Below are 12147 nucleotides of genomic sequence, written 5' to 3' on the forward strand. Positions count from 1 at the left end.
AAAACGTCCCAATAAAGAGACGTCCAAAGATCGCCCCTGTAACAGGGAATCCGCAGGGACCCCCCATGATTGTCTTTGAAGAGAGACCGAGGGATAGGGGGATCGGTGGGAAGGGAATACTCACCTAAACATCCCACGCCGTCCGTTACTAACCTGAAGCCCTGAAGGTATTAGACGTCCGTGGAGCTGGAGATGGACGTCCTCGTCTCCTCCGACCGACAGGCTCTGGTGGGCGAGTGGGTGGGGGACGGAGCCAGGACCGGACTTCTGAGCACGCATGTGTGCCAGGATCATGGTCCTGGAGAGGGATCTATGAGGATACGGGGTGGCAGTACACGCCGTACTCATAGTCCGCATAGTGGGAATACAGGTGTGACTGCTCACCCTGTATCCCTCCGGAAAAACTGAAAAGGAACGACGCACATTGAGGTAGATAAGGGTCTAATGAAAGACCCGTGTCCACCTCCTACTGACACTAAGCTAAACTGAATATCCTACTTCCTGTCGGTAGGGTGTATACTGCAGAGGAGGAGCTAACTTTTTTATTTGCATAGTGTCAGCCTCCTAGTGGCAGCAGCATACACCCATGGTTCCTGTGTCCCCCAATGAAAGGTGATAGAGAAAGCAGAGCGGTGACGTCACCGCTCTGCTTTCTGGCTGCCCGGCGCTCACAGCCAGACCAGAGAAGCAGAGCGCCGAGGACAGACAGCGGAAGGTAAGTATGTAGCGTTTGTTTTTTTACTTTTTAGGATGGTAACCAGGGTAAACATCGGGTTACTAAGCGCGGCCCTGCGCTTAGTTACCCGATGTTTACCCTGGTTACCGGGGACCTCGGGATCGTTGGTCGCTGGAGAGCTGTCTGTGTGACAGCTCTCCAGCGACCAAACAGCGACGCTGCAGCGATCCGGATCGTTGTCGGTATCGCTGCAGCGTCGCTATGTGTGACGGTACCTTAAGGCTACAGTTAGGGTTGGGGCTAAAGTTAGGGTTAGGATTACATTTACGGTTGGGAATAGGGTTGGGGTTAGGGTTAGAGGTGTGTCTGGGTTAGAGGTGTGGTTAGGGTTACCGTTGGGATTAGGGTTAGGGGTGTGTTTGGATTAGGATTTCAATTATAATTGGGGGGTTTCCACTGTTTAGGCACATCAGGGGCTCTCCAAACGCGACATGGCGTCCGATTTCAATTCCAGCCAATTCTGCGTTGAAAAAGTAAAACAGTGCTCCTTCCCTTCCGAGCTCTCCCGTGTGCCCAAACAGGAGTTTACCCCAACATATGGGGTATCAGTGTACTCAGGACAAATTGGACAACAACTTTTGGGGTCCAATTTCTCCTGTTACCCTCTGGAGAATACAAAACTGGGGGCTAAAAAATAATTTTGGGGGGACATTTTTTATTTTTTTATTTTCACGGATCTGCATTATAAACTGTAGTGAAACACTTGGGGGCTCAAAGTCCTCACAACACATCTAGATATGTTCCTTGGGGGGTCTAGTTTCCAATATGGGGTCACTTGTGGGGGGTTTCTACTGTTTAGGTACATTAGGGGCTCTGCAAATGCAATGTGACGCCTGCAGACCATTCCATCTAAGTCTGCATTCGAAATGGCGCTCCTTCCCTTTCGAGCCCTCCCATGCGCCCAAACGGTGGTTCCCCCACCCCCCCCCCCCCCACATATGGGGTATCAGCGCACTCAGGACAAATTGTACAACAACTTTTGTGGTCCAATTTCTTCTCTTACCATTGGGAAAATAAAAAAATTGGGGGCGAAAAGATAATTTTTGTGAAAAAAATATCATTTTTTATTTTTACGGTTCTGCATTATAAACTTCTGTGAAGCACTTGGTGGGTCAAAGTGCTCACCACACATCTAGATAAGTTCCTTAGGGGGTCTACTTTCCAAAATGGTGTCACTTGTGGGGGGTTTCAATGTTTAGGCACATCAGTGGCTCTCCAAACGCAACATGGCGTCCCATCTCAATTCCAGTCAATTTTGCATTGAAAAGTCAAATGGCGCTCCTTCGCTTCCTAGCTCTGTCATGCGCCCAAACAGTGGGTTACCTCCACATATGGGGTATCGGGATACTCAGGACAAATTGTACAACAACGTTTGGGGTCCATTTTCTCCTGTTACCCTTGGTAAAATAAAACAAATTGGAGCTGAATAAATTTTTTGTAAAAAAAAGTTAAATGTTCATTTTTATTTAAACATTCCAAAAATTCCTGTGAAACACCTGAAGGGTTAATAAACTTCTTGAATGTGGTTTTGAGCACCTTGAGGGGTGCAGTTTTTAGAATGGTGTCACACTTGGGTATTTTCTATCATATAGACCCCTCAAAATGACTTCAAATGAGATGTGGTCCCTAAAATAAAATGGTGTTGTAAAAATGAGAAATTGCTGGTCAACTTTTAACCCTTATAACTCCCTAACAAAAAAAAAAATTTGGTTCCAAAATTGTTCTGATGTAAAGTAGACATGTGGGAAATGTTACTTATTAAGTATTTTGTGTGACATATCTCTGTGATTTAATTGTATAAAAATTCAAAGTTGGAAAATTGCGAAATTTTCGCCAAATTTCCGTTTTTTTCACAAATAAACGCAGGTAATATCAAAGAAATTTTACCACTATCATGAAGTACAATATGTCACGAGAAAACTGTCAGAATCACCGGGATCCGTTGAAGCGTTCCAGAGTTATAACCTCATAAAGGGACAGTGGTCAGAATTGTAAAAATTGGCCGGTCCATAACGTGCAAACCACCCTTGGGGGTAAAGGGCTTAAATTTTCTGAGGACTATAACTTTTTTTTTTTTTGTGCTGATGATGCTGTATGGCGGCTCGTTTTTGCGGGATAAGATGACGTTTTCAGCGGTACCATGTTTTTTTATATCCCTCTTTTTGATCGCATGTTATTCCACTTTTTGTTCGGTGGTTTGATAAATCGTTTTTTGCCTCTTTTTTTACGGTGATCACTGAAGGGGTTAACTAGTGGGACAGTTTTATAGGTCGGGTCATTACGGACGCGGCGATACTAAATGTGTGTACTTTTATTGTTTTTTTTTATTTAGACAAATATATTTATTGGAATAATTTTTTTTTTTCTTTTACACGTGGAAATAACTTTTTTTTAATTGTTTACATTGCCCCAGGGAAAGTGCCAGATTGCTGATCTGACACTTTGCAGTGCACTGATAATGCAGATAATTTCTTCCACTAAATTACATTTTTGCTGGGTGTAGAGGAGTAAAGAAAGGCATCTATTTATACGTATGTAACAGTGGTGTGGGTGTATGGCCATCCATTCTAAAGAGCCGCATTGGTCTATATTGGTGGGATGGATAGGCAACTTGCGATGTTGGGATAACCCCTTTGAGCAATCCAACAGTAAAAATCATGAAATACGTAAGCTGCTTACCGGTAGCGGTGTTTTTCAGGAGCCCATGACAGCACCACGAGAGAGGGGATCCGCTCTTCAGGGACAGGAAACCTACAGACATAAAAAGGGCGGCACCTCTCTCCCTCGTCAGTTGGTTTACAGAGCAAGAGAGGACCTCCTAGGTTAGTAGCATATAAACAATTTTAAAAGATGGTACAATTCACCCAGTGAATAAACTTAGGACTTAAAGGGAACCTGTCACCCCGTTTTTTGAGATTGAGCTATAAATACTGTTAAATAGGGCCTGCGCTGTGTGTTCCTATAGTGTATGTAGTGTACCCCGATTCCCCATGTATGCTGAGAAATAACTTACCAAAGTCGCCGTTTTCGCCTGTCAATCAGGCTGGTCAGGTCGGGAGGGCGTGGTGACATCGCTGGTTCTTCCTCAGCTTTACGTTGGTGGCGTAGTGGCGTAGTGGTGAACAAGCAGCGCGCGATCTGCGATGTCATCCCTTTCGTCGGTGGGGGCGGCCATCTTCCTGGGGCCGCGCGTGCGCAGATCGAGTGCTCTGCTGCACGGGGCTTCAGGAAAATGGCCGCGGGATGCCGCGCGTGCGCATTAGAGATCGCGGCGGCCATTTTCCCAAAGCCGAGTTTGCATCTCGGCTTTGGGAAAATGGCCGCCGCGATCTCTAATGCGCACGCGCGGCATCCCGCGGCCATTTTCCTGAAGCCCCGTGCAGCAGAGCACTCGATCTGCGCACGCGCGGCCCCAGGAAGATGGCCGCCCCCACCGACGAAAGGGATGACAGCGCAGATCGCGCGCTGCTTGTTCACCACTACGCCACCAATGTAAAGCTGAGGAAGAACCAGCGATGTCACCACGCCCTCCCGACCTGCCCAGCCTGATTGACAGGCGAAAACGGCGACTTTGGTAAGTTATTTCTCAGCATAGGTGGGGAATCGGGGTACACTACATACACTATAGGAACACACAGCGCAGGCCCTATTTAACAGTATTTATAGCTCAATCTCAAAAAACGGGGTGACAGGTTCCCTTTAATGGAAAGAAGGTGTTGACCCACACAAGAAAAGAGGGTAGGGAATATAAAAGTGCTGTCATGGGCTCCTGAAAAACACCGCTACCGGTAAGTAGCTTACGTATTTATTCAGTCGCCATGACAGCACCACGAGAGACTTTCAGAGAAGTAAAAGAGACTAGGAAGGGACAACTGCTTCAAGCACCATTCTCCCAAACGTGAGATCGGAGGAGCAACCAAAATTTAGTCTATAGTGTTTAAGAAAGGTAGATGGAGAAGACCATGTGGCCGCCTTACAAATGTCTTCAATTGATCTATCCGACCAAGAAGTAGCCATGGCTCGAGTGGAGTGAGCTTTTATACCTTCTGGGATCTGCACACCACCTGCTGAATAAGCTAAAGAAATTGCCTCCCTGATCCATCTAGCTAATGTGTTTTTGGACACTCTAAGCCCCTTTCTAACTCCCTTGAAGGATACAAATAGGGAATTATCTTTCTTCCAAGCGCTAGTAGCCGTAATATATCTAAGAAGACATCTTCTTACATCTAGAGAATGGAATTTTCGCTCTTTATCATTAGTGGGGTTAGAACAGAACGAAGGTAGAACAACTTCCTATAATCTATGAAATTTTGAAGCTACTTTTGGAAGGTAAAGAGGATCAGGTTTCAGAATAACCCCATCTTCTCTAAACTGCATGTATGGAGGCTGTCTAGATAGGGCTTGCAGATCGCAAACCCTTCTTGCGGATGTAAGCGCAACTAAAAGGGCAGTTTTTAAAGATAGGATTTTTATCGGGATAGTATCAATAGGTTCAAGTGGCGCTTCCATCAGAGCTGAGAGCACAAAATTTAGGTCCCATGGAACCAATTTCTGCTTAATAACTGGCCTGGACCTAGTTGCAGCCTTCAAGAACCTAGATATCCAGTGATTGCTGGCTAACTTACTATTATACAGAGCTGACACTTGAACTTTGAGAGTGCTTGTGGCGAACCCCATTTCTAATCCCTTCTGTAAAAATTCCAAAATTTTATTAATACAGACTTTTTGGCCAATATGTGCCCCTGAGACATCCAAGAATTTCCTCCAAATTCTGACAAACATTTGTCGTAGACACCTTTCTACTCTTTAGTAATGTATTTACTAAATCTCGAGAAAACCCCTTCGCCTTTAGTAATGACCTCTTAAATTCCACGCCACTAGATGTAAATTGGCGACTCGTGGATGGAGAATCGGGCCCTGGGAGAGGAGATCTGGTATTTCTGGGAGAATCCAAGGCTAGGAAACAGACATCTTCCTCAGCCACGGAAACCATGACCTTCTGGGCCAGAATGGGGCTACCATGATTACCTGGGCCTTGTCCTCCCATATCTTCCTCAGAACTATCGGAATTAAGTTTAGAAGGGGAAAGGCGTAAGCGAGATTGAAGTGCCATGAAATTAGGAGAGCGTCCACTGCATATGGGTTTTCCCTGGGGTTTAAGGAGCAGAACCGATGTAGCTTTCTGTTTTCCTTGCTTGCGAAAAGGTCTATGTCTGGGCACCCCCATAATTGTACAATCTGGTTGAAGATGGTCTGATTCAATGTCCAATCTCCCTGTCCGAGTTTGTTGCGGCTTAGATATTCGGCCATGACATTGAGCTTTCCTCTTATGTGAAGAGCCGTAAGAGATAGAAGATGCTTTTCTGCCATCTGAAAAATACGATCCGCAACATCCATTAATGAACCTGACCGAGTACCTCCTTGATGGTTAATATAGGCTACGGTCACCTGGTTGTCTGAAAAAAATTTGACATGTCTACCCTGTAGGGGTATAAGGAATTTACTTAAAGCGCGTTCTACCGTTAATAATTCCTTTAAATTGGATAATGAATTCTGTTCAGATTGAGACCACAGTCCCTGGACCCAACTATTTTCCATGTGCGCTCCCCATCCCCTGGGACTAGCATCTGTAGTTACTATTCGGGACACATCGTTTGTCCATGGAACACATCTACGTAAATTTGGTATATGTGTCCACCAATGTAAGGATTGTACAGATTCAGTGGATAGTGAAAAAATATCATCAAGGTGATCCGACAAGTGACGGGTGTTACGTAATATGTCCCACTGTAGTGTTCTGGTGTGATATTGGGCCCAGAGGACCGCCGGGATACACGATGTGAGTGATCCTAACAGTGACATTGCTCTTCTTATAGAGACTGAAGGTTTTTTAATAACTTTAGTTACTAGTTGTTGGATCCTATCCACTTTTGCATCTGGAAGGTGATATTCCTGCCTACAAGAATCTATGAGAAGACCCAAAAACTCCTGTACTTTAGAGGGTTGTAAACGGGATTTTTTTGAAATTAACGATCCAACCCAACTCCTGCAACATTGAAGTCACCTTTCCTAACTAGTCAGTGCAGTGCGATTCCGAATGTCCCACGATTAATAAGTCATCTAAATAGGGAACTAATAAGATGTCCTGTTCGTGAAGGTGCGCCATGACTTCTACCATTATTTTAGTGAATACACGTGGTGCAACCGCGACACCAAAGGGAAGTGCTCGATATTGGAAGTGCTCTATTGTACCATTAATTGAAACTGCCACGCTAAGGAATTGTTGGTGGTCTGCGTGTATCGGGACATGATAATATATAGGCGTCTTTCAAATCTAAGACAACCATGAAGCAATTGTTAAACATAAGATTTATTGCAGTCTTTACAGACTCCATCTTGAAGGAAGGAACCAGGAGAAATTTATTTAGGCCTTTTAAATTAATGATGGTACGGAAGGACCCATCAGGTTTTCTAATCAGTAAGAGGGGGGAATAAAACCCATTAACTATCTGTATTGTTGATACATTAATCAGCACTCCTTTTTGCTGAAGTTCCTGGACTTCCGATTCCAGTGCTAATTGTTCTGCAGAGGAAGAACGGACAGGTGTTAAACAAAATTTATCTTGAGGAAACCTTTGGAACTTGAACCTTAGACCAGTTGCAATATTACTGAGGACCCATGGGCTATTGGAAATCTTCAACCAGGCCGGGTAGAGGGCTGAAAGTCTTCCCCCCACCTGGTCCAGCAGTCATTGAGGCTTTTTATAGTCCCGAGAGGTGTTAAACATATACCCTCTACCTCTTTTTCTGTTACTGTCATACCTGGATCTTTCTCTACTTGATCTTTTGCGGTTGAACAATCTTTTATTGTATTCCCGTCTGTATGAGGGTCTGCCTAGGAAGGGGAATCGTTTTTTATTATCGCCTGCTTTTTCTAACAGCTCATCCAGTACTGGTCCAAACAAGTGCGCCCCCTCACAGGGAATGCCACAATTTTGATCTGGCTTGTAAATCCCCTGGACAACATTTTATCCATAAAGCCCTGCAGGGCTGAAGATCTGGCTGCCAATTTCACCAAATCTGCCGAAGCGTCTGAAAGAAAAGCTGCTGCTTCTTAAATTATAGGAAGGGAGGCCAAGATCTTATTTCTAGGAGCTTTGTTTTTAAGTTGATCTTCCAGGCGGTCAAACCACACCATTAGCGACCGTGCTGTACAAGTAGCCGCAATTGCTGGTCTCAGAGATCCCGCAGCCGTTCCCCCAGTACCCTTAAGAAAAACCATCAGCCTTTCTGTCTAACGGGTCTTTTAGATTGCCTAGATCCTCAAACGGTAGTGAGGTCCCCTTAAACATTATGTCCTGCATGGAGCACTCCGATTAGGGCTCTTCAATCCCCATTATATTATTTCCTGCTTTCAACAGCCGATTAATTCTATGTAGTGGTAAGCAGGAGTGTCCTGACTCAGCGTCCATGGATGAAGAGGAAGAGGGAGAGGAATCAGAGCTTAGCTCGCCCGAATTTGAACTAAAGTCTGACATTGGGGATCTAATTTTTTTCCACTTTTTAAAATCTGACTTTTGGGATTTAATAGAACGTCTGATTTCTCGTCTAACCATATCTCTTAAGGTAGACGTAAGGTCAGGGGCCTCTTCCTTTATTAAACGTATGCAAGGCTTGCACAACCTTTTCTCAATTATCCGGGAGTGACTCGACACACTCCCTGTGTTTGGCCTTGGCGGAACATTTTCTCCCCTAGTAAGGAGAGAGGGAACATAAAGAGGGGCAGAGGATCATTAAGTGAACTTTCACGTAGATCACATACCCAGATGCGTGGTTCACGGTACCGTAGTTAGTGAGGGGTCCTTCCTGGCCGTTAATATTTTACGGCCTGAGGACCTGCTTGACTTCTGAACACTTTTGTCTCCACCAGCGCGACTACTGCCACTAGATCGCTGCTGGGAGATAGCATGGGTCTCTTCAATGGGCTGAGGCTGTGGCCGCTTCTAAAGCTGCGGTGCTTCTTGCTCCGGCGACTCCATTTGAAAAAATGGGTCTGAGACACTCAGCAGCTTCCATATCCTTCCTTAAATATGCCCCCAACGGTACCACCCCCGGATGGGGGTTCAGCAGGATCTCCACGTGACCTGCCCGGCACCAACGTGAGGACTGGCTTCCCCTCCTGAGGCCGCGACCCCAGCTGACAATAGGGCCCCCAACCCCCCACCCCCAGGCCGCGACGCACCCGCTTTCGCTGTCCATCCAAAGGGATACACCACCATCCGGCGCGGCTCCACCGCGCATGCCCGGTCGCGTCATCAGACTGCGCCGCTGGCCACGTCATAAGGATGTGCCGCCGGCCTTTCGCCAGCGAACGCCCCTTCTGGTTGCGACCGCGGCGCCTCCACAGACACCCGGACATGCCATCCGCCGTCCAGACCGAAGCGCTCACCCCCGCAGGACGCGGTCGGACTCGGAAGGGCCCACCAGATACGGCCCCAGGAGCAGGCACCACATACTTACCAGGTACCTGCGGTGAAGGGTCATTAAAAAACAAGCCGTTCTGAAGGCTGCTTCCCTCTGCTGACACCTAACATAAGACAGTCCCCCTGCTGTGTGGTGCTTCCTGCGTCCTGGACAGTCCGAGGTAGGGGCCCTCCCGCTACCTGCGTCGGACCGCCAGAACTGGGTAGTCTTCTTTCTTCAACCTTCTTCACAAGGTCTGCCTGAAGAGGTTCGCCTGTCAGGGACATGAAACCAACTGACGAGGGAGAGAGGTGCCACCCTTTTTATGTCTGTAGGTTTCCTGTCCCTGAAGGGTGGATCCCCTCTCTCGTGGTGCTGCCATGGCGACTGAATAAATATATGTTATTTAGTATTTTCATACAAACTCTCCCACCCCCCCCACCCCCCCACACACACTACCACCATTTCCAGAAATTTACCTTTACACACTTGACATTAATTCCAGGACACACAAATTTCTTCCAGAATAAAACTGCCTTGCTGTCTCCACAAGTGATCGGATAGGCAATGTCAATATCATCACTCAAATTCACTGTGGAACCATCTACATGGAAAGACAATAACATATCATTGAAATGTTCTCTTGTGAGTAGAAAATGGATTAGTCTTTTCCTTACCCAGCGTATCTCCCATCTTCAGAGTGTGAGTCTCCAATGATACAACTGCAGCGTTCGTGTCAGCCATCTCCTCATACATTCTGAATAAATACAAGTAGCAGCTATGTTAGTAAGGTGAGGTCCATGAAATAAAAAAAACTAAATAAATGGTTTATTGAGTGCTGGCCTCAACTGTGCCTTATTGTTTACCCGGCAAAGCAGATCACTATGGTTGGGATCTGCCATGTGCATGTGTCCCATGGGAGCTTTCTATTGCAGACCTCCAACATTTCATTGTGGAAATCCAACAGAATTTACGCACATTTCTACTTCTGTATTGCAAATCTTGAAATCTGCAATGATATCCACTGAATAAATGGACATGCTGTAGATATGTCTAACTGACAAATATAAGACACTCAATACACATGAAACATATGTCTAAGGCTGGGGTCACACTTGCGAGTGTCATGCGAAAAACTTGCATCAATACCCGGCGCTGCCACCGGACCATTCAGCTACACGTATTTCTATGCAGCCGCATGCTCCGGTCTGAGTGCCGGCAGCAGTGCCGGGTATTGATGTGCAAGTTTCTCAAATCACACTCGCAATTGTGAGCCTGGCCTAAACCAACATATAAAGGCAAAGTGATGCTGATGGAAAAAATGTGGGAACATTGCATATTTTAAAGAAAATGTTTCAGTTGATAAAATGACAGTCGGGGTTTATAATTGCACAAAGGGTAGTGGGAGCCAAACTACCAGGCTTCCCAACAATGTTTGAACCCCAAAGAGAGTGACATCTAACATGTACAAAATATCCCAAAAATGCATCCAAGATATACACAGGGAAAGGCAATTTGTAAAGAGCCCAAGTAGGCTTGTAAACATGTAAGTGATTACTCAGTGGTAAAGTAGCCAAATACCGTATATACTCAAGTATAAGCCGAGATTTTCAGCCACAAAAAATGGGCTGAAAGTGCCCCTCTCGGCTTATACTCGAATAATGGTTGGTGGGTGAGGGGGAGCAACGACTGTCAAATACTCACCTGCTCCCGGCGCTGTCCCTGCATGTCCCACGGTCTTCGGGGGCGGCAGCTTCTTCCCCCTGTTCAGCGGTCACTGGTACAGCTCATTAAAGTACCATGTGACCGCTCACTACAGGAAGAAGCTGCCGCGCCCGGAGACCGTGGGACATGCAGGGAACGAGCCAGGAGCAGGTGAGTATTTCATATTCACCTTTCCACGTTCCACCGACGCTTCATCTTCCGCGTCCTCTGAAGTAACTGTTCAGGTCAGAGGGCGTGATGACATTAGTGTACGCGCCGCCCTCTGCCTGAACAGTCAGTGCGGAGAAACAGGATGCTGAGGAGCAGCGACGACAGGCGAGTATGTCATTTTATTTTTTTTAGTGCAGCAGCATTATTATATGTGGCACAATGTTATATGGAGCATCTATGGGGCCATAATGAACTGCATGGAGCATTATATGGGCATCTAAGGGGCCATAATGAACTGCTTGGGGCATTATCTGGGGCACCTTATGGGGCCATAAAGAACTGCATGGAGCATCTTATGGGGCCATAAACAACTGCATGGAGCATTATATGGGGAATCTTATGGGGCCATAAAGAACTGCATTGAGCATTATATGGGGCATCTTATGGGGCCATAAAGAACTGCATGGAGCATTATATGGGGCATCTATGGGGCAATAAAGAACTGCATGGAGCATTATATGGGGCAATAAAGAACTGCATGGAGCATTATATGGGGCATCTTATGGGGCCATAAAGAACTGCATGGAGCATTATATGGGGCATCTTATGGGGCCATAAAGAACTGCATGGAGCATTATATGGGGCATCTTATGGGGCCATAAAGAACCGCATGGAGCGTTACCTGGGGCATCTATGGGGCCATAAAGAACCGCATGGAGCATTATATGGGGCATCTATGGGGCAATAAAGAACTGCATGGAGCATTATATGGGGCAATAAAGAACTGCATGGAGCATTATATGGGGCATCTATGGGGCCATAAAGAACTGTATGGAGCATTATATGGGGAATATTTTAATATGGAGCATCTTATGGGGCCATAATGAACTGCAAGGAGCATTATATGGGGCTCCTGATTCAATATGGATATTCAAAAACACAACCTACTGATGTCTCAATTAATTTTACTTTTATTGTTATCTATTTTTATTTTTGACATTTACCGGTAGCTGCTGCATTTTCCACCCTAGTCTTATACTCGAGTCAATAAGTTATCCCAGTTTTTTGTTGCA

General features: G+C 45.9%; 1 protein-coding gene across 1 annotated transcript in view; it reads right to left on the minus strand.

Annotated features, from left to right (window-relative positions):
* The window catches only part of GMEB1 (glucocorticoid modulatory element binding protein 1), a 55548-nt gene that overhangs the window by 26990 nt on the left and 16411 nt on the right, over positions 1-12147 (minus strand). The window contains exons 3-4 of the mRNA XM_069756705.1: positions 9877-9956; positions 9679-9803 (exon numbers count right to left, since the gene is read on the minus strand). Coding sequence (XP_069612806.1) covers positions 9679-9803; positions 9877-9956 — 205 coding nt within the window. The remainder of the gene's footprint in view (positions 1-9678; positions 9804-9876; positions 9957-12147) is intronic.

This window comes from Ranitomeya imitator, chromosome 3 (genome assembly GCF_032444005.1).
Source record: "Ranitomeya imitator isolate aRanImi1 chromosome 3, aRanImi1.pri, whole genome shotgun sequence".
In the NCBI taxonomy this organism is placed as follows: domain Eukaryota; kingdom Metazoa; phylum Chordata; class Amphibia; order Anura; family Dendrobatidae; genus Ranitomeya; species Ranitomeya imitator.